General features: G+C 48.2%; 1 protein-coding gene and 1 long non-coding RNA gene across 3 annotated transcripts in view; one reads left to right on the forward strand and one right to left on the reverse strand.

The window, feature by feature from the left end:
* LOC133109737 (metabotropic glutamate receptor 7) overlaps positions 1-18,750 on the reverse strand; it is a 212,547-nt gene that overhangs the window by 16,519 nt on the left and 177,278 nt on the right. For both annotated transcript variants that reach the window (XM_061219273.1, XM_061219274.1), the window contains exon 8: positions 13,899-14,834. In XM_061219273.1, coding sequence (XP_061075257.1) covers positions 13,899-14,834 — 936 coding nt within the window. The remainder of the gene's footprint in view (positions 1-13,898; positions 14,835-18,750) is intronic.
* The window catches only part of LOC133109738 (uncharacterized), a 31,424-nt gene continuing 13,498 nt past the window's right edge, over positions 825-18,750 (forward strand). Inside the window, exon 1 of the long non-coding RNA XR_009704786.1 lies at positions 825-916. This is a non-coding gene — a long non-coding RNA (uncharacterized LOC133109738). The remainder of the gene's footprint in view (positions 917-18,750) is intronic.

An 18,750-nucleotide genomic window follows, 5' to 3' on the forward strand; every position in this document is an offset into this window, starting at 1 on the left:
AACAAAAAATAGCGGTTTTCTGAATGCTAAGTACGTCTTTAATAGGAAGCTCCTCACAGTAATTGCTTGGGAAATGGCACTTTGCTTTTGGTGAGGCTTACACGGACAGTGCCCGTGTCCAGATAAAACCAACACTGATTTTAAATCAAGTAGAGCAGCTATAGCGCTGTTGTTTGAACGTGGGCTGGCCGCGGCTGTGCACTTTAACTGCAGTTTATTTCAGGTCAAAAGGACGGCTGAAGCAGACCAAGATGTACGCAAGAAGAAAAAAAAACAGAACCAATGGATCAGAAAGCACTCAAGAGTCTGCCCAAATGCACGTTTAAATAAATAAAACCGCTGCAAAACATACACACAATACGCAACTGTAAGGGCGTGGGGGACAGAGGACCAGACGCGACCGAAAAGGGAATCAAATTACCACCAGAACATGTGATAACCACTAATATAGTCTAGGGTTCTACCCAATATAATCTAGGAGAACCACTAGAGGAGAAAGGGGGAAAACGGATAACAGGACAGAAAACTCCCAGGCGAAATGCCAACTAAAATAGTACCAAAAACCTTGTACAAGAGACTACTTTGACTTAATAGATGAAAGAAAATAATTAAGAAAACCTGATGCGGTTACCCAAATACGGGGTAACACACCTTTAATTCTCTAATGAAATACCAGCCTTGGAGGCTACCTCTACCTGGCTCAGTGTCTGAAACACAACGTAACACTCAAGCACAGAGCAGAGGGGCAATGAGTCTTAAATAGGGTAGGGCCCGCCTACCAATAAGAGATAATTGGTCAGTAATTCGACTGCACCTGGAAACCAATTAACCAAGGCAGCAATCTGCATGTGTGAGCCTGAAAAACTATACTGCCTGGAAAATGAGCAGGAAAACCATGACAGCAACGATAAAAAAAGTGAGTTAACTTGTGTATTATATTGCATTGTGTATTTATAGTGTATGGACAAACACAAGCAGCCTATTCATAAAACTGTAAAGTGTAAGTAGGTTTGGTTCTTTCACCTCACACTGTATTACTATATTTGTTACAGCATGTTGCTGTTTTCTCACGGGAATTTTAAATTGCCACTTGGACCTTGCACACAGTCTCCTGCGCTAATCCACTTCAATCATCAAATGCCCTTTCCAGCATCTCTCACATGGAACGCACTCTATTTATGTTATGTATTTTCTGTGAAAATCAAGGTTCAACATCTACTGAGAACCGTACAGCTTGGTAAAACCAGATATTTTTGTGCGAACCTACAAATGCCATAATTTGTTACGCAGGCATAAGAGACAACTGTTCTAATTTCAAATTGATGTTTTTATGTGTGTGGGTGGAATAAATCCTTAACGCACTGGTGGTTTGTTTATTTACTTTATTTTTAACTTTAATATTAAAGGCAGTGATAAAGAATTAATAGAGAGAGAGAGAATTCATGAACAAAAGAAGATATTTTAAGGACACTCTAATTGGGATTCAGTATATGCAGTGCTCCACGTTGTAAATGCTTGGCATTTTGTACATGTATTGCTCCATGTTGTACATGGATTCATTTGTTGACATTCGATGTTAAGCCACCATTTTAATCCAGTTTTTTTTTTGTATGTGTGTAGATACATTCCTTGTAGACAGGGCATTAGGGTCATGTCTCATCTTCCATAATGTTAATCATGTATTTTCTGTGATTAATTCATGTTAAATACGAGTATCCAATTATACTTTATATTATTCCAATACGGATTTCTTTTAGGCTTTTAAATTATTAATTACATTTCAAAACAAATGTTTTGGTTTTTCTTCGGGAAACACTTTCACATGTGGAGTAATCACTCAAATTGGAAACTAGAAACATACTTAAGAAGTATGAAAGACCATTACTGTAACCGAATACAGGACTTGCTGTGTTGTTGCAGTTGGGCAGATGGCTAATCGTCTATTGATGTTCCTAGACTGGGCTTGGTGATCAGTTAACAGAATGAATGTAAAATAATAATTAATACTTTAAAAAAAGGATGTTAGAAACCCCTTACATTTTTAGATAATGTAATACCCCTTCATGTTGACGATTGGCAATAGCAGGTGCTGTAAAATGCAGTAGCTATCCAGTAGCTATTCAGCTATATTATCTACTTTCATGCTCTGGCTATCATTTTCTCACAGCTAGCCATCACAGCCAAACTGGGAATTTATTTTATTTCCTGTATAACGATGTGACAGTGCCAAGAACCAACCACACACCAACCACAAACCAAAGCTACCCCTTTAGCCAAACTTTATTTATCAAGTCAAACAACAGTAGTGAGTGAGAGAGAGGGAGAGGGAGAGACTTTGACTTTGATTGTCTTTTATGAAAAACAAATGATTCCTAACACCTAAAAACAGGCTAAAATAGGAAGGAAGGAGGCCAAACTCCTTCATCCCCTTAACCTGACACTTTGATCACATGATCTCTCAGACAAGTACACACAGCCTGGCCCAGGGAGAGAGGGAGGGAGGGAAAGAGAGAGAGAGAGCAAGAGAGAAGAGCGAGAGGGAGGGAGAGAGAAGGAGGGATAGAGAGAGATAAAGAGAGGGAGAGAGAGAGCGAGAGGGAGGGAGAGAGATGAAGGGATGGAGAGGGGGAGAGGGCGAGAGAGAGCGAGAGGGAGGGAGAGATGGAGGGATGGAGAGGGAGGGAGAGAGATGGAGAGGGAGAGAGAGAGGCAGAGAGAGAGGGAGAGAAACGGAGAGAATGAGAGAAACAGAGAGAGAGAGAAAGAGAGAGGGAGAGAGAGAGATACTTAGATACTCAGTTTTAAACACCACCCTCTCAGTGCGTTTCATCGCAGACTCTACGCTGTAAATCATACCCGCTGAGCTTCAACGCACGGAAAGCCGCCACGCTCTTCAAAGTCTTTCTTTGAGCAATTTGTTGTGACAGCCCAATGGCTGTGGTAAAAAAGCCTGTGAAAGCAGTGTTTATAAGGTACTAATTAAAGTATTTTCCCCAAATCACACCATTATAGTATTACTTAGAATGTATAATCATAACATGTCTTCAGGCCCTTGGTAAGCTTGCATTCTCTCTCTCTCTCTCCCTATCTATTTCTCTCCCCCTCTCTCTCTCTGTATCTCTCTCTCTCTCCCTCCCCCTTCCTCCTTCCCTCTCCCACTTTAAGGCAAACTCGGAGGTTTCTCTTGTTTATACGCATGTTAAAGTTTGTGTTATGCTACCCTGTAAGTGCCTTCAGTAACATGTCAAGTTTCTATTCCTCCATCTGTCAAAGTCAGACTGGCGTTTACCTGACTCAATGCCACTAATGTGCACTCCGTGAGCACTTTATGAGGTATTTTTTAGAATTATTTTTTAGACTTCTGCTCCTGTAGCCTGTCCACTTACAGGTTTGACGTGTTGTGTGCTCAGAGATGCTCTTCTGCATACCACTGTTGTAATGTGTGGTTATTTGTCTGTACTGTCACCTTCCATCAGCTTTGACCAGTCTCGCCCTTCTCCTCTGACCTCTCTCATTAGTGTTTTTGCCTGCATAACTGCTGCTCACTGGATATTTTTTTGTTTTTCGCATCATTCTCTGCAAACTCTAAAGACGTGTTGTGCGTGAAAATCCCAGTTTGTAGGTCAGAGCAGTTTCTGAGATACTCAATCCACCCTGTCTGCCACCAACAATCATTCCACAGTCAAAGTCACTTAGATCACATTTCTTCCCCATTCTGACATATGGTCTGCGAAAACAGCTGAACCTCTTGACTATGTCTACATGCTTTTATGCATTTAGTTGCTGCCACATGATTAGCTGATTACACAGTTGCATTAACAAGCTGGTGTACAGATCTACCTAATAACGTTGTCAGTGTGAGTGTCCAATGATTGCGATGAAGAAAACGTACCGCAGGATATGCTGCCTAAATGCGTCCCATGCCACAAATAGCAAGGTGCATCTTGGGTCCAACAAAATATGCAAAGCAATAATGGCACAGCTATCTGTATTGTAATTAGATGGTATCCTAGCCGGAGTCTGAGCAGTTGTCTGAATCTACTTAATCTTAATGCATTCAATACTGTATACTTAACTGCGCATAGCAAGGTATTGTTGTAAATAATAGACAATTAGCCTGCCAACAACAATGGCCAGGATCCAATAAACATTGATCTGTATCCTCTACTCGTGTTAATGCTTAGTCAAATTAAAAATACAATTACATTTCAGAAATGTAAGTTTTCACTTTATTTTTTTTCTCGTCTTATCCTGTAAGTTTTAAGACCGAAATTTCCGGATGAAGCCACTTCGGTTTCCGAAGGCGCGCGATACGGATGTTCTGCCACAGCCTCACGGCGCGGGTCAAAGGTCAGCGTGTGAGAGCCGCGGTCCTGTCTTGTCTGAGCACTGAGGTGTGAAGAGAGGAGGGTGAGGGGGGTGTGTGGGGGTGAGGGGGGCCTGTGAGCGGTGCCACACGGGCGGGAGAGTCGGGGGACTCACGGCCCCCTCACCCCGCGGATGATGCCTCTGCGCGCGTAGCGTGAGCGCCCGCGCGGGACTGCGGGTAATGGAGAAGCCCGGGGGTCTCCCTCGGCTAAAGACCTGCTGTCAGACCCCCTCAGCCGCAACGCCTCCCAGCCTGCCGCAGGAAAGTAGGCCACACGGACATTACGCACGGTACGGACAGAGGACAGTAGGCCACACACGGACATTACAGACACCTACGGTACAGACAGAGGAAAGTAGACCACGCACAGACATTACAGACACCTACGGTACAGACAGGGGAAAGTAGGCCACACACAAACATTACAGACGATACAGACTGAGGAAAGTAGGCCACACACGGACATTACAGATGCCTACGGTACAGCCAGAGAGGAGAAGCCACACACAGACATTACAGACCATACAGACAGAGGAAAGTAGGCCACACACAGACATTACAGATGCCTACGGTACAGACAGAGAGGAGAAGCCACACTCAGACATTACAGACCATACAGACAGAGGAAAGTAGGCCACACACGGACATTACAGACACCTACGGTACAGACAGGGGAAAGTAGGCCACACACAAACATTACAGACGATACAGACAGAGGAAAGTAGGCCACACACAGACATTACAGATGCCTACGGTACAGACAGAGAGGAGAAGCCACACTCAGACATTACAGACCATACAGACAGAGGAAAGTAGGCCACACACGGACATTACAGACACCTACGGTACAGACAGGGGAAAGTAGGCCACACACAGACATTACAGACGATACAGACAGAGGAAAGTAGGCCACACGGACATTACAGATGCCTAGGGTACAGACAGAGAGGAGGATCAGCAATGCATCTCCATATCCATACTCGACATAGACCTGGTCACACACCAAAGCAATTGACAAGAACCTGCTCTGCATTCAGTGTTCTAATATATGGTTTATGTGCTTCCAATGAGAATACAATTAACTGCCTGAGTAAAATGTAGAAATCAGTTATGATTCCATGATGTAGCCTGCATTGCTCTGCCCATGTTTACCAGGTTACCGGGGATTAAAATTGAATATCTGGCTGTTTAGTACTGTTGAGTATTCCTAATTTGTTGATTTCACAATATGTTATAAGCCGTAACAGATATTTGAAAGGTTGACAGGTTGACACTGTTGTTGTTAGGTCCTGCTCTTATAGCACCAACAATATACAAGTAAAAATATAAATAAATGACCAAAAGGCTCGCTCTACCAAGCAGAAAGGAAATCTCAACAACATTTATCATCATCTTGTGTTTGAAGCATTTTTCATAAATGTTCTAAATTTACACAAAATCCAATCAATTTTGTAAAGTAAATAGCATCTCTCTCTCTCTCTCTCTCTCTCTCTCTCTTTCTTTCTCTCTCTCTGTCAGTTGCCATAGAAATTGTCATGATGACAAACAGGGAAAGTCTGTGCTGCCTCTGAAAGATTTACACGGAGATTGGCGTGGTGGTGGTGGTGGTGGGGGGGGGGGGGGGGGGGAAGTCTCCCATCTGCGTAGCTCGTCAGAGGACTGTGGCGGCAGGCACAGAATCCACGATGCAAAACAAAAAATACACGGGAAAGGGATCCGCAGCCCGCCTTTGACTCCCGGCGCGGTAAACAGCGGCGCCACACCGCCATTAGCCCGTCGTGCAGCACCGTGCGACTGACAGACAGGCAGGCAGCCCTGCAGGGAGGCGCTCTGCTTAGCACGCAGCTCACTGCAGCCACGGGCACAGTCAAGGCCGGAGCGCGGCTCCTCCTCGCCCGATAACTCCTCTCCTTAAATCCCCCCTTCTCCGGGGGTTGTTTGTGTGCCGTTTTGGGTATTATAGGGCGAGATGAGTTTCGGGGGGAAAATAGGACGCTATCTTTGTTTACAGCGTTAGAGGAAATGTGACAGAGCGCGGGAGTCGACTCGTGTCCTTAACTCGGCTTAGAAAGTAAACACAAGGATCGCGCTTCTTCTCAAACTCGGAGGGGCGAGTTAAGTTTTTGCGAAAAGTGTGTTTGTGACGAAGAAATGAATCCGTCTTACTTTTAATTGTTGGTCAGATTTGAGGATGAATGTTGGTTTAATCGCAGCCCGTCAAGAACTGCATTGAGTGGCACTGGGTCTGATCGATCAGTTTCTTAACGCTTGTGATAGGGGATCTAGAGCCAGTCAGAAGATGAACTCCATTGAAAGGCCTACAGCCAGGTCTGTTGCATAAATAAGGCTTCAGATATATATCTAAATCCTAAATCCTTCAGCTACGCACTGCATTTAGTCTGTTTATTTATTTAATTTAATTTTTTTATTTTCGGCATAATTAACAAGTGTGCCAGTTTAAATAAGGCAATCAGGAGAGCAGGTGCTAATTTACTATTTATTCTTAAATATGCTTTTGCACTCCACATAAAAATAAAAAATAAATGTTTTTACTGCAATACATTTTTGTAATTTAAAGTGTACTAAAAAAATGCTACAATCCTATCAAGTAAAAACGTAATTGGCAGCAGTGCACTGTATATAGGAACCATTCTGCTGATGACTTCAGCATCTCCTGCCAAAAAGCAGCTCCTTATCCCAAATCCCCCTCGTTCCACAGAGGGGGGGGGGGGGGGGGGGCGTCTCTTTTCATTATTTAATTATTCCCCTCCCTCCCCCCCCAACCCCCCCTCCTGAACGCGAGTCACGCCATTCTTCTGTAATTCCACGGGCTTTCTGGCTGAGGGTAAAATGGCGCCCGTGAACCCTTTGAAATGCTGGAGGCAGGGCGGGGATCGTGCTCCGCCGCTATCCGCCGCTATCCACCGCTATCCGCCGCTATCCACTGCTATCCGCCGCTATCCACTGCTATCCACCGCTATCCACCGCTATCCACCGCTATCCACCGCTATCCACCGCTATTCGCCGCTATCCGCCGCTATCCGCCGCTATCCACCGCTATCCGCCGCTATCCGCCGCTATCCGCCGCTATCCGCCGCTATCCGCCGCTATCCACCGCTATCCACCGCTATCCACCGCTATCCACCGCTATCCGCCGCTATCCGCCGCTATCCGCCGCTATTCACTGCTATCCGCCGCTATCCGCCGCGTCCCTGGGAAAGAGCAGCGCCCCTATCCGCCGCGTCCCGGGGAAAGAGCAGCCCCGCGTCCCGGGGAAAGAGCAGCGCCTCTATCTGCCGCGTCCCAGGGAAAGAGCAGCACCTCTATCCGCCTCGTCCCGGGGAAAGAGCAGCGCCTCTATCCGCCGCGTCCCGGGGAAAGAGCAGCTCCGCTATCCGCCGTGTCCGTGTCCCGGGGAAAGAGCAGCACCTCTATCTGCCGCGTCCCGGGGAAAGAGCAGCACCTCTATCCGCCGCGTCCCGGGGAAAGAGCAGCGCCTCTATCCGCCGCGTCCCGGGGAAAGAGCAGCACCTCTATCCACCGCGTCCCGCTCCCCGGGGAAAGAGCAGCGCCTCTATCCGCCGCAGCCCGGGGAAAGAGCAGCGCCTCTATCCGCCGCGCCCCGGGGAAAGAGCAGCACCTCTATCCGCCTCGTCCCGGGGAAAGAGCAGCGCCTCTATCCGCCGCGTCCCGGGGAAAGAGCAGCTCCGCTATCCACCGTGTCCGTGTCCCGGGGAAAGAGCAGCACCTCTATCTGCCGCGTCCCGGGGAAAGAGCAGCACCTCTATCCGCCGCGTCCCGGGGAAAGAGCAGCGCCTCTATCCGCCGCGTCCCGGGGAAAGAGCAGCACCTCTATCCGCCGCTATTCACTGCTATCCACCGCTATCCGCCGCTATTCACTGCTATCCGCCGCTATCCGCCGCGTCCCGGGGAAAGAGCAGCGCCCCTATCTGCCGCGTCCCGGGGAAAGAGCAGCCCCGCGTCCCGGGGAAAGAGCAGCGCCTCTATCTGCCGCGTCCCGGGGAAAGAGCAGCACCTCTATCCGCCGCGTCCCGGGGAAAGAGCAGCGCCTCTATCCGCCGCGTCCCGGGGAAAGAGCAGCGCCTCTATCCGCCGCAGCCCGGGGAAAGAGCAGCGCCTCTATCCGCCGCGCCCCGGGGAAAGAGCAGCACCTCTATCCGCCCCGCGTCCCGGGGAAAGAGCAGCGCCGCTTGCCGTGGCCCCTGCGTACATCACGGCGTATTAGCCAATCAGCCGGGTCGATTCGGCGCCTGCTGTCTGCCTGCATGGGCCCTGCATGTTGAATCCAGTCCCCCCCCCCCCTTCCCACCCCCCCGCTTCCGGGGGCTTCTGAGGACTGAGTGATACTCACTGACTCTGCCAGAGAGTGGAGAGCACTAAGGACGCCTGTACTTAGTTTAACTTCATATTCACTCAATATTCAGGCCTGTTCAGCTACAATCTTTCATTCTCTTCACAAAAAAACACAAAAAAACTATGATATAGGCCGTAATGTGGGATTATGTGCAGCTTTTGCTGGTAGATGGTCCGCTGCAATGGTGTAAGTTATGGGGGGGGGGGGGGGGTAGGGGGTGACAACCCATATAATAAAGATAGGGATGTTATGATTGGGATAGACTGATCAGTAGTCTGAAGATTTTCTCCTTAGAATTCACCACAAACGATCATTTCCCAGCTATTAAAAAAAGAGTCTATGTCAGAGTCAAACTAAAGTTAGACTCTTGGCTTTGTTTCAGATAGGTAGGTAGGTGGGGACGGGAGGTGTGTGGAACGGAATGCATCTGCTCTTCTCCGGTGAGGCAGGATAATTTCGCTTTTTAAAATTTTGGCCCGCAGTGGTATCACAAGACCGAGTGATTAATGGCGTGGTCAGATATAGCTCAAGTCATTAGTCTTTGCTGAATGACTCGGACACAAGGTGTCAGGAGGGAAGAGACGGGTATATGAATGTATGAATACAGCATGAAACAGAATGGATATTTTAACGGGGATGGGCGAGGCAGGGGGTCTGCCTGACTGGAGGGTCCTGCTGTTCCTACACGCAGACCGGGGGGTCCTGTTCCTGATCTGGCTGTAGTGTGATACACAGAGTCCTGCTCTGGCTGTAGTGTTATTAAACACAGAGTCCTGCTCTGGCTGTAGTGTTATTAAACACAGAGTCCTGATCTGGCTGTAGTGTTATTACACACAGAGTCCTGCTCTGGCTGTAGTGTGATTAAACACAGAGTCCTGATCTGGCTGTAGTGTTATTACACACAGAGTCCTGCTCTGGCTGTAGTGTTATTAAACACAGAGTCCTGCTCTGGCTGTAGTGTTATTAAACACAGAGTCCTGCTCTGGCTGTAGTGTTATTACACACAGAGTCCTGCTCTGGCTGTAGTGTTATTACACACAGAGTCCTGCTCTGGCTGTAGTGTTATTAAACACAGAGTCCTGCTCTGGCTGTAGTGTTATTACACACAGAGCTCCCAGCACAGAGTCCTGCTCTGGCTGTAGTGTTATTACACACAGAGTCCTGCTCTGGCTGTAGTGTTATTAAACACAGAGCTCCCAGCACAGAGTCCTGCTCTGGCTGTAGTGTTATTACACACAGAGTCCTGCTCTGGCTGTAGTGTTATTAAACACAGAGCTCCCAGCACAGGCAGCTGTTTCACAGGTCACTGGAGATGGGGAACGGCCGACTCGGAGAGACAGGTAAAACCATTACGGCTCCTCCTCGGTGTCTGACAAGGCGGGCAGAAATAAAACCACACACACACACACACACACACACACACACACACACACACACTCACACACACACACACACTCACACACACACTCACACACACACGCACACGTACTCACCCACCCGCACGTGCATAAAGGGATGCAGTAAAACGCACGCACCGTTAAAGTATGTATTAGCATTGGCGAATATCACTCGGTCCCCCTCCCCTGATTCGGCAAGCGTAAAGGGAGCGTGTGAGATTTAATTTCAGAGCCTTTTTTCGCCTGACCTTGCTGAACCGCATTAGCATAGCTCTCCGGCTCCAGAGAGGCCCACCTCCTGTCAGGTCCTACCACTGCTCCGCTGGCTGTTCATCCCGTGTGCCCCGGCTGGGCCTTCAGCCGGCTGCCCCGGTCTAAGGCTGCGCTCTCGGCCCTGTTCTGCCCCCTCGGCCCTGTTCTGCCCCCTCGGCCCTGTTCTGCCCCCTCGGCCCTGTTCTGCCCCAGCGCAGCGCCCCGGAGCCCCGTGCGTATTCCGGCCCAGCTCCCTGGGCCGGTCCTGCCAACGGCGTCGGATTGATGGAGCTTTCCTCCCGCTGCCTGGCAACTGCCTGGCACCGGGCATCGCAGAGATGGAGAGACGTAACAGTGCTCCACGGGGATACACCCGCGGCAGAGCGCTCCTTCCCCAGAATAAATCAGAGTAACACAACAACCCCCCTGCGCGTGAATTTCATTTTAACGGCCGCTGTAATTACTTCCCGGAAATGTACGTCTCCATTAGCCACGAGCGTAAGGACGGTTGTTGCGGAGGCTTGTAACGTTTATGAGTGCCACACCATATACGGGATCGCACAGGTCTAAAAGAGGACTCTGGTACCGTTCCTGCAGAGCGCTGTCTCTGTCCCCTCCATGCCGCATTTGCATTTCATAGAAGAAGTAATCTCATTAGACAGATTTCCTCGGGGTGAAACTGCTGCTTTCATCACCAGCAGTGACAACAGACCAATCACCGCTAAGGCCCATGGGACAGGCAGCATAACCGCCCCAATAACAGCACATTAGAGGCCAGACAGTACTTTCATCAACATTTCTTTCCCCGCAATATCAAATCTAAATCCTTTGGATCCCGCTGTGCATCTGTGATGGCTGAAAATACTAGAAAATTCACTTTTGATACTCAACCACAAAGCTCCGTGTTCACCGCTTAAATGTCTGAAGTCGAAATCTGGCCGGGGATGTTCCGTCCAGTTAAAGACGCTGCACGTCCAGGGCTTTGGTAAATGTCCATTTGCTGTTTGCAGAATATTATTATAAAAAGGCAGAGAACGTATCTTTGTCAGAGTCGAGTAGTCCTTTTTGGCGTGTGCATACCTATCTGTGTGCGTGACCATGCATGCGAGTATTCAAGTGAGCGAGCGAGTGAGTGAGAGAGCGAGAGAGAGATAAAGATAGAGGTAGAGATGCAAAGAGAGATAGAGAGAGAGAGATAAATAATGTCTGACTCTGTATTCTGGTGAGAGAGAGAAAGCGTCTGACTCTGTATTCAGGCGAAAGAGAGACTCTGCACCCTGTATTTGTTTCTGCGCTCTGAAATGGAGATCCTGACACACAGGCGGGCCGCAGTCAGGGGGTGAGCCTCCGCTCTGTTCATCAGTATGCAGCCCTACGCCGGGCCAGGTATGTGATGACAAGCCCCAGAGGCCAGAGAGGCTCAGTCGCACTCAGCTGAGCGCAGGGCTGACGTCAGGCCTCCCCGCCCCGCCCCGCCGTCTCCCACATAATGAGCCCGTGTCCCACCCAAGGCTGTACATCATCTTTAGTCTGGAGCTCCGCAAATGAGCCGCCGCTAACCCGGCTAGCGCCACAGCCTGGGCCGGTGTGTTCCAGAAACATCTCGGCCACATTCCCCCGCAGTTTCCTGTACGTCGCCTGCAGTGTGTGTGTGTCTGTCTGTGTGTGTGTGTGTGTGTGTGTGTGTATGTGTGTCTGTCTGTGTATGTGTCTGTCTGTCTGTCTGTGTGTGTGTGTGTGTGTGTGTGTGTGTGTGGCTGTGTGTCTGTCTCTGTGTGTGTGTGTCTGTCTGTATGTGTGTGTGTGTGTGTGGGTGTGTGTGTGCTTTCTTCTGCGCATACGTGTGTGTGTCTGTGTGTCTGTGTGTGTGTGTGTGTGTGTGCGCTTGCTTGTGCGCATACGTGTGTGTCTGTTGTTCATACGGGCACACACAGTGTACATCTCTTATTTGGCGGCAAGAACACAAAAGCGTTACATTTCTCGGACAAAAGAGTGACAATCCTACAGTGAAAAGCCCTTCATTGGAGAATGGGTGTTTAATTCATCTCAATAAGACCGGCGGGGACGTGTTTTGGGTGTAATCCTCCGGCCAGCTATCCACATAAAGCTGACAGGAGACTTGAGTGGAGTGAAGAGAGCAGGTGTTGTATTGTTCGCTGAATATAATCACAAAGAATAGTGAGATGAGAGCGGTGCTGGTGGTGAGGGTGACCAGGAAGGAGAAAGCACCTTCGTGATCATGAGCCAGTTCTGAACAGGAAGGAGAAAGCACCTTCGTGATCATGAGCCAGTTCTGAACAGGAAGGAGAAAGCACCTTCGTGATCATGAGCCAGTTCTGAACAGGAAGGAGAAAGCACCTTCGTGATCATGAGCCAGTTCTGAACAGGAAGGAGAAAGCACCTTCGTGATCATGAGCCAGTTCTGAACAGGAAGGAGAAAAAAATGCTCTAAATAAATAAATAAACTGAAAAAAAAAAAAAACATTTTCGGGGGAATTAATTTACATTCTTGACCCCGGACCAGAAATTGAATTCCCTTTGTGATTAGATACTGATGAGATGGCTCCCATTCTTTTGTGTTAAAATTTTTTTTTTTACAAATAACATGAATTTGAATACAAAGGAAAGGGATCCAGCTCACCGGTATCTAATCATAGGTATATCTGGTGGTGTGTGGTAGCTACAAAAGCCAGGGTTAAAACGCGAACAGTATACGATACTCGCAAAATACCTCTACTTGGAAATGGAAGCTGAGCTGAAAGAAGCACTTTTATTTGCAACAGGCAAAATAATCAGTCCGGTGTGTATTTTTCAGCAGCCCTGAGGAAAGCGCATTACCTTCGTCCAGTGTGCATCCTAACAGTTTTAATCCCTTTAACCCGAGCCTGTCAAACTGACCTCCCTGAGGGCTGCAGGGCCTACAAATTCATCTCTTTTAATCAGCAGCCGGTTTGGACCAGGGAAACGAGGTGTGTGGGCTGCTTTATCCAATCAATGGCCTAAATTAAGTGCCCATGTTCTGAAAAAATGCAAGAAAAACTAGCAGACAATGGCCCTCTGAGTTAACACGCCCGTTGTGTTTGTGTGTGTGTGTACGCATATGCATAGCGTTATGCAAAGAATTATGGAGATTCACAATTCTTGTATCCTGCCATTTAACACAGAGATCGTCACAATCAGCCCAATTTCTAGAGGACTTCAGAACATAGTTTCTGCTAGGACTTAATTAATTCAGACATTTATGTACTACAATTCATCTGTTTATATTTACAACCGTTTTCATAACAAACCGGTGTCAACCAGTGGCAGATGGGTTCCCCCACTGAGTCAGGTTCAGCTCAGGGAGTTTTCCCTTGCCACTGTTGCCCTAGGTGTACTCTTGTGGGCCGGTGATCTGCAAAGCTGCTTTGTGACAAAGCCCCTTTGTTAAAAGCGCTACACAAATGAAAACCGATTGATTGATTGACTCAGATTGATTGATTGATTGATCAGACGGGGCCCCTACCTTCTCGGCGGACTGCGCGGTGCCGAAGAAGATGGGGATGAAGGCCAGCCAGACGATGCAGGTGGTGTACATGGTGAAGCCGATGGGCTTGGCCTCGTTGAAGTTCTCGGGCACGCCGCGCGTCTTGATGGCGTACACGGTGCACGTGACCATCAGCAGGATGCTGTAGCCCAGCGAGCAGATGATCTGCAGGTCCGTGATGTCGCACTTCAGCACGCCGCGCGCCTGGTCGGGGTTCATGGTCTTCTGCTCGTCGTAGTCCACGATGGTGTTGGGCGGGTCCACCCCGAACCAGATGAACACCCCCAGCAGCTGCACGGAGATCAGGCTGGAGGTGATGGCCAGCTGGGAGGTGGGGCTGATGAGGCGGGGCGCGGTGACCGACTGCTTGCCCTGCTCGAAGATGCGGTAGATGCGGTTGGTCTTGGTGAGCAGCGCGGCGTAGCTGATGCACATGCCCAGGCCCAGGAAGATGCGGCGGAAGGAGCACACCGCCACGTCGGGCTTGGCGATCATGAGGAAGGTGATGATGTAGCAGAGGAAGATGCCCGTCAGCAGCACGTAGCTCAGCTCGCGGCCCGAGGCGCGCACGATGGGCGTGTCGTTGTAGCGGATGAAGGTGGCCATGACGAAGATGGTGGCCACGATGCCCAGCATGGCCAGGAAGACGGGGATGACGGCCCAGGGCGAGTGCCACTCCAGCTTGACGATGGGGATGGGCTGGCAGCCCGTGCGGTTGGGGTTGGGCCGCATGTCGAAGGCGCACAGCTTGCAGGACGTCTCGTCGTGCTGGTACTGGTAGCCGTCGCACGGCTCACAGTGCCAGCAGCAGGGCATGCCTTTCACCATCTTCTTCCTCTGCCCCGTCCGGCAGGGCAGGCTGCACACCGAGCTGGGCACCTCTAGCTCCCCCTGTGGCCACTGCAGCTCATCCAGCTGTGAAACAATAAGAAAGGTGTGGGCACCTCAGATATACACGTCCCCGTGTCCACACAATTCGGCTCGCTGTAAAGTAGGAGGGCGAATTAGTCTACGGCAGAAGAATCTGTGCTCGAATGATGATCACCCCCGTACTTCTAAAGTGACACAAACCTAAAGGTACAAATACGTAAGATTTTTGTGTTAAAACATTGTTACAAGACCACTGAAAATCCCTTCCTATCGTTGAAAAAGGCTCACTGACATGTTGACTCATCTTCTGCCTGTGTTTATAGTCCTTAAATTCGGGTTTCAAAATATACACTTGACGGACCAACACGAAGGGAGAGAGATCAATCGTGTTGTGGTTTGAGGGTGTACGTTGCTGCACTTCCTCTCTTGACCGTTAGAAGTCCAAAATTACCTATTGTTACCTATTACCTAAAACTTATGTCTCGACTGAAAAAGGAACGAGGGCACGAAGAGGCGTGGGTGCCCTATGTTTGATGTATGTTGTGCTGTATGCACCCACACGTTTCACTCAGTCTTCTCAGGTCTGCTAACATAACCGAGTAGTCCATCACCAGGGCTGTTCTTAAATTGCTCTACAGTGAAATAATCAGTGCTTGAAGTAGACTTGAGTCCACGAGAAATTTATAGGACAAAGAACAGTGGTCCCCTAACTCAACAGGCCCAACGCATCTGTGTTAGAAAATGATTATGCATAAAAAGAAAAAACGGTTCTCTGGCATTGTTCAGCAGTGCAAGGTTGGCACCGGTATAAATCAGTGTGACACTTTACAGATAATAACAATATTAGCATTTTAAATGCGGCTTCATCATCTAGGCCCAGGTGTGCAATTTTAAAGCTGTCAAGTTTAGAGACTCCCTCCCTGGGTCCCCATGCGCAACTGCGGAGACATATAGCGCAGGGAGAGGCAGCACACAGACAGCATAAATCACGGATGGGAATTTGTGGAGCATTTCAAGTTTAAATTCAAGTAAGCGTGTCACATTCTCAACAGGCCTTGCACACTGCCATCAGCATCCATGGCTGGGTTCCTGCTGAAGTCATCTTTGATGTCCGTCGTATTTAATCTGACAGGTTAGCACGCGTGTGTTTCTGCGTAAAAGGCACATGGGGCTGTCGGATAGATCGCACAGCGGTGCCTGGGTGAGCCTCGAGCTCCAGGGGGGGGTTGTCTCCTGCTTAGTCTAATCAACTGTACGTCACTCTGGATAAGAGCGTCTGCCAAATGCCATTAATGTAATGTAATGTGTGGGCCTGTAGCGTAGTGGTTAAGGAACATGACTGGGACCCTCAAGGTCGGTGGTGGATCCCCGGTGTAGCCACAATAAGATCCGCACAGCCGTTGGGCCCTTGAGAAAGGCCCTTAACCCTGAATTGCTCCAGGGGAGGACTGTCTCCTGCTTAGTCGAATCAACTGTATGTCGCTCTGGATAAGAGCATCTGCCAAATGCCATTAATATAATGTAATGTAATGTAATGTAATGAGAGTTCAGTTGAATAGGGTGAAAAGAGGCAACTGGCAACAGCAGACATTTTGGAGCAGAACCGTGGATTTCTGCACCATCCCGAATCAACACCGCATGTGTTTGTGGTTGCAGCTGATTGGCCATTTGAGATGGGAATTGGCTAGGATCAGCTCTTCATTGGTCACAATCAGTCAACCAATGAAAAAAATACATAAATAGCCTTCATGGTTCCACACACCAATGAAAGGGGGGAGACGGCACAGCGCAGATGCAGCTGTGACAAGGAATGTTTTCACATCACGGTGGAAGGCCGGACACTGTAGGCCCGGAATCAGCTGAGAGATTTTAACTTCTGCGTACATGTAACTGAAAATGATTTTCATTAATTAATTAATTCATTCATTCATTATCCTAACCCGCTTATCCTGAACAGGGTCGCTGGAGCCTATCCCAGCATACATTGGGCGAAAGGTAGGAATACACCCCGGACAGGTCGCCAGTCCATCACAGGGCACACACACCATTCACTCACACACGCATACCCACGGGCAATTTAGACTCTCCAATCAGCGTAACCTGCATGTCTTTGGACTGTGGGAGGAAACCGGAGTACCCGGAGGAAACCCACGCAAACACGGGGAGAACATGCAAACTCCGCACAGAGAGGCCCCGGCCGAACCGGGATTCGAACCCAGGACCTCCTTGCTGTGAGGCGGAAAATGATTTTTGGTATCTCTATTTAGTTCAGTAATAACCACATTTAGCTCGCTTTACAGAAAAAAAAGTATTGTTTGTATGCGGAATAAAGGGTACGTTTTGGCTGAATATACGGACATGCCGCATACTTTGTTTGTCTAAAGAGCGACTTTCGCAGCTCCCTTCCTTGTTTAATAATGCAAGTGTAAAGTGGGCAGTGCTTGTCTGAGATGACTCACGGACGGAAGAGACAACACACTGTGAAACCTTGTGTGTGTGTGTGTGTGTGTGTGTGTGTGTGTGCACCCAGAACCTGGTACGCACATACTCACACACCCTCTCCCACAACCCAGCACAACCTCAGCCCAATCCCACATGCAGGTACATTGGTGCCATACGGTCATCGCATGTGAAAAAGTCAATTCGCGAAGAACGAAAAGTATATCTATTCTAGCACCAAAATTAAATATACATATGTACCACCATACGTATACTGTATGTGGTTGCATTTGTTATTTCTTCTCCCAAAGCTGCTCTTTAATCCAGACATATTGCAACAAACTGTACCACACAATTTATTTTTATTTTTTTTATCTCATGGAATGATATGCTACGACTAACTGCTCATCAACAAGACTTTGTTATTGATAAACTCTTTATATGTACTACTATTATCTACAAGGCCATTGCATATAGATTTGGGTAAATGTAGAAATGTTCTGATGTTCATTTTTTATCGCAATGACCCAGGAAACCACGGCCTCTCTGGTACACTGATAACTTCACTGAGAAACCTACCGTTTCCTGTTATTCCGTATCTTATTCTGGAAGGTTTGCGTAGTCAGAATTTAAATGATTTAACAGTGGAGAAAGCTCCCTTTCCTTCCGCAACGCTTTCTAATGGAGGGCCGTGCTCTTTCATTCCTTTCAAAATGCATTTCATACTTGATTCATTAAACCTGCTATTTATTTACTCATACATAAATGGGTTTAAAGAATGATCAATGGGGTGATTTCCTAGTTTAATATGCAATACATTCTGGGCTATTATGCAGGTTAGATAGCTTGAAGTCAATCCAAAAAAATAAATAAAACTTAAATGAGCCCAAGCTCTTAGCTATCAAAACAATGAGGGCCGTATTCACTGTGTCTATGTTGTTATTTCACTAAGAAACACTGTTAAACATTTCTGCTTCACACACAAACAAACAATGGGTTGATTTGATCGTTTTTGCAGTGCGTATCCTTGATTTGAAAAGTATTTGCATCACTTCTGGTACCTTCATTCACCATAGAGACAGCTGAAGTTGTTCGGAGCGCTTGATATATTTACCAGCATGAACAAGGTAAATACATAAAGCACATTCACTTCTCTGTGCTCGTCAGAGGTGACGGTTTGCAGCAGAAAGGAGGGCTTGATTGATTTATTGATGACCGTCAGCTAGATAATTAAAAGCTATGCTGAGAAATGCATTCAGATTTCCATCATAGCGTCTTTGAGGTTGACAGACACTTGACAAGAACGCACATATAGTCTGCTAGCAATCACAGACCGGCTTCGTGAAAATGTTGAGAAATGAAAAAACCTCAAGCTGAGAAACAAGGGGGCCTACATACGGAAGGTGTGTCGGTGTGTCAGCCAAACAGGGTCTGCGTCAGAGCCTGTGGGCTGTGTGTGTGTGTGTGTGTGTGTGTGTGACTCCCTGTGGCAGCGTGAAGAACGCCAAACCTACACCTGGGG

The sequence above is a fragment of the Conger conger genome, chromosome 14, assembly GCF_963514075.1.
Source record: "Conger conger chromosome 14, fConCon1.1, whole genome shotgun sequence".
NCBI classification, from domain to species: Eukaryota; Metazoa; Chordata; class Actinopteri; order Anguilliformes; family Congridae; genus Conger; species Conger conger.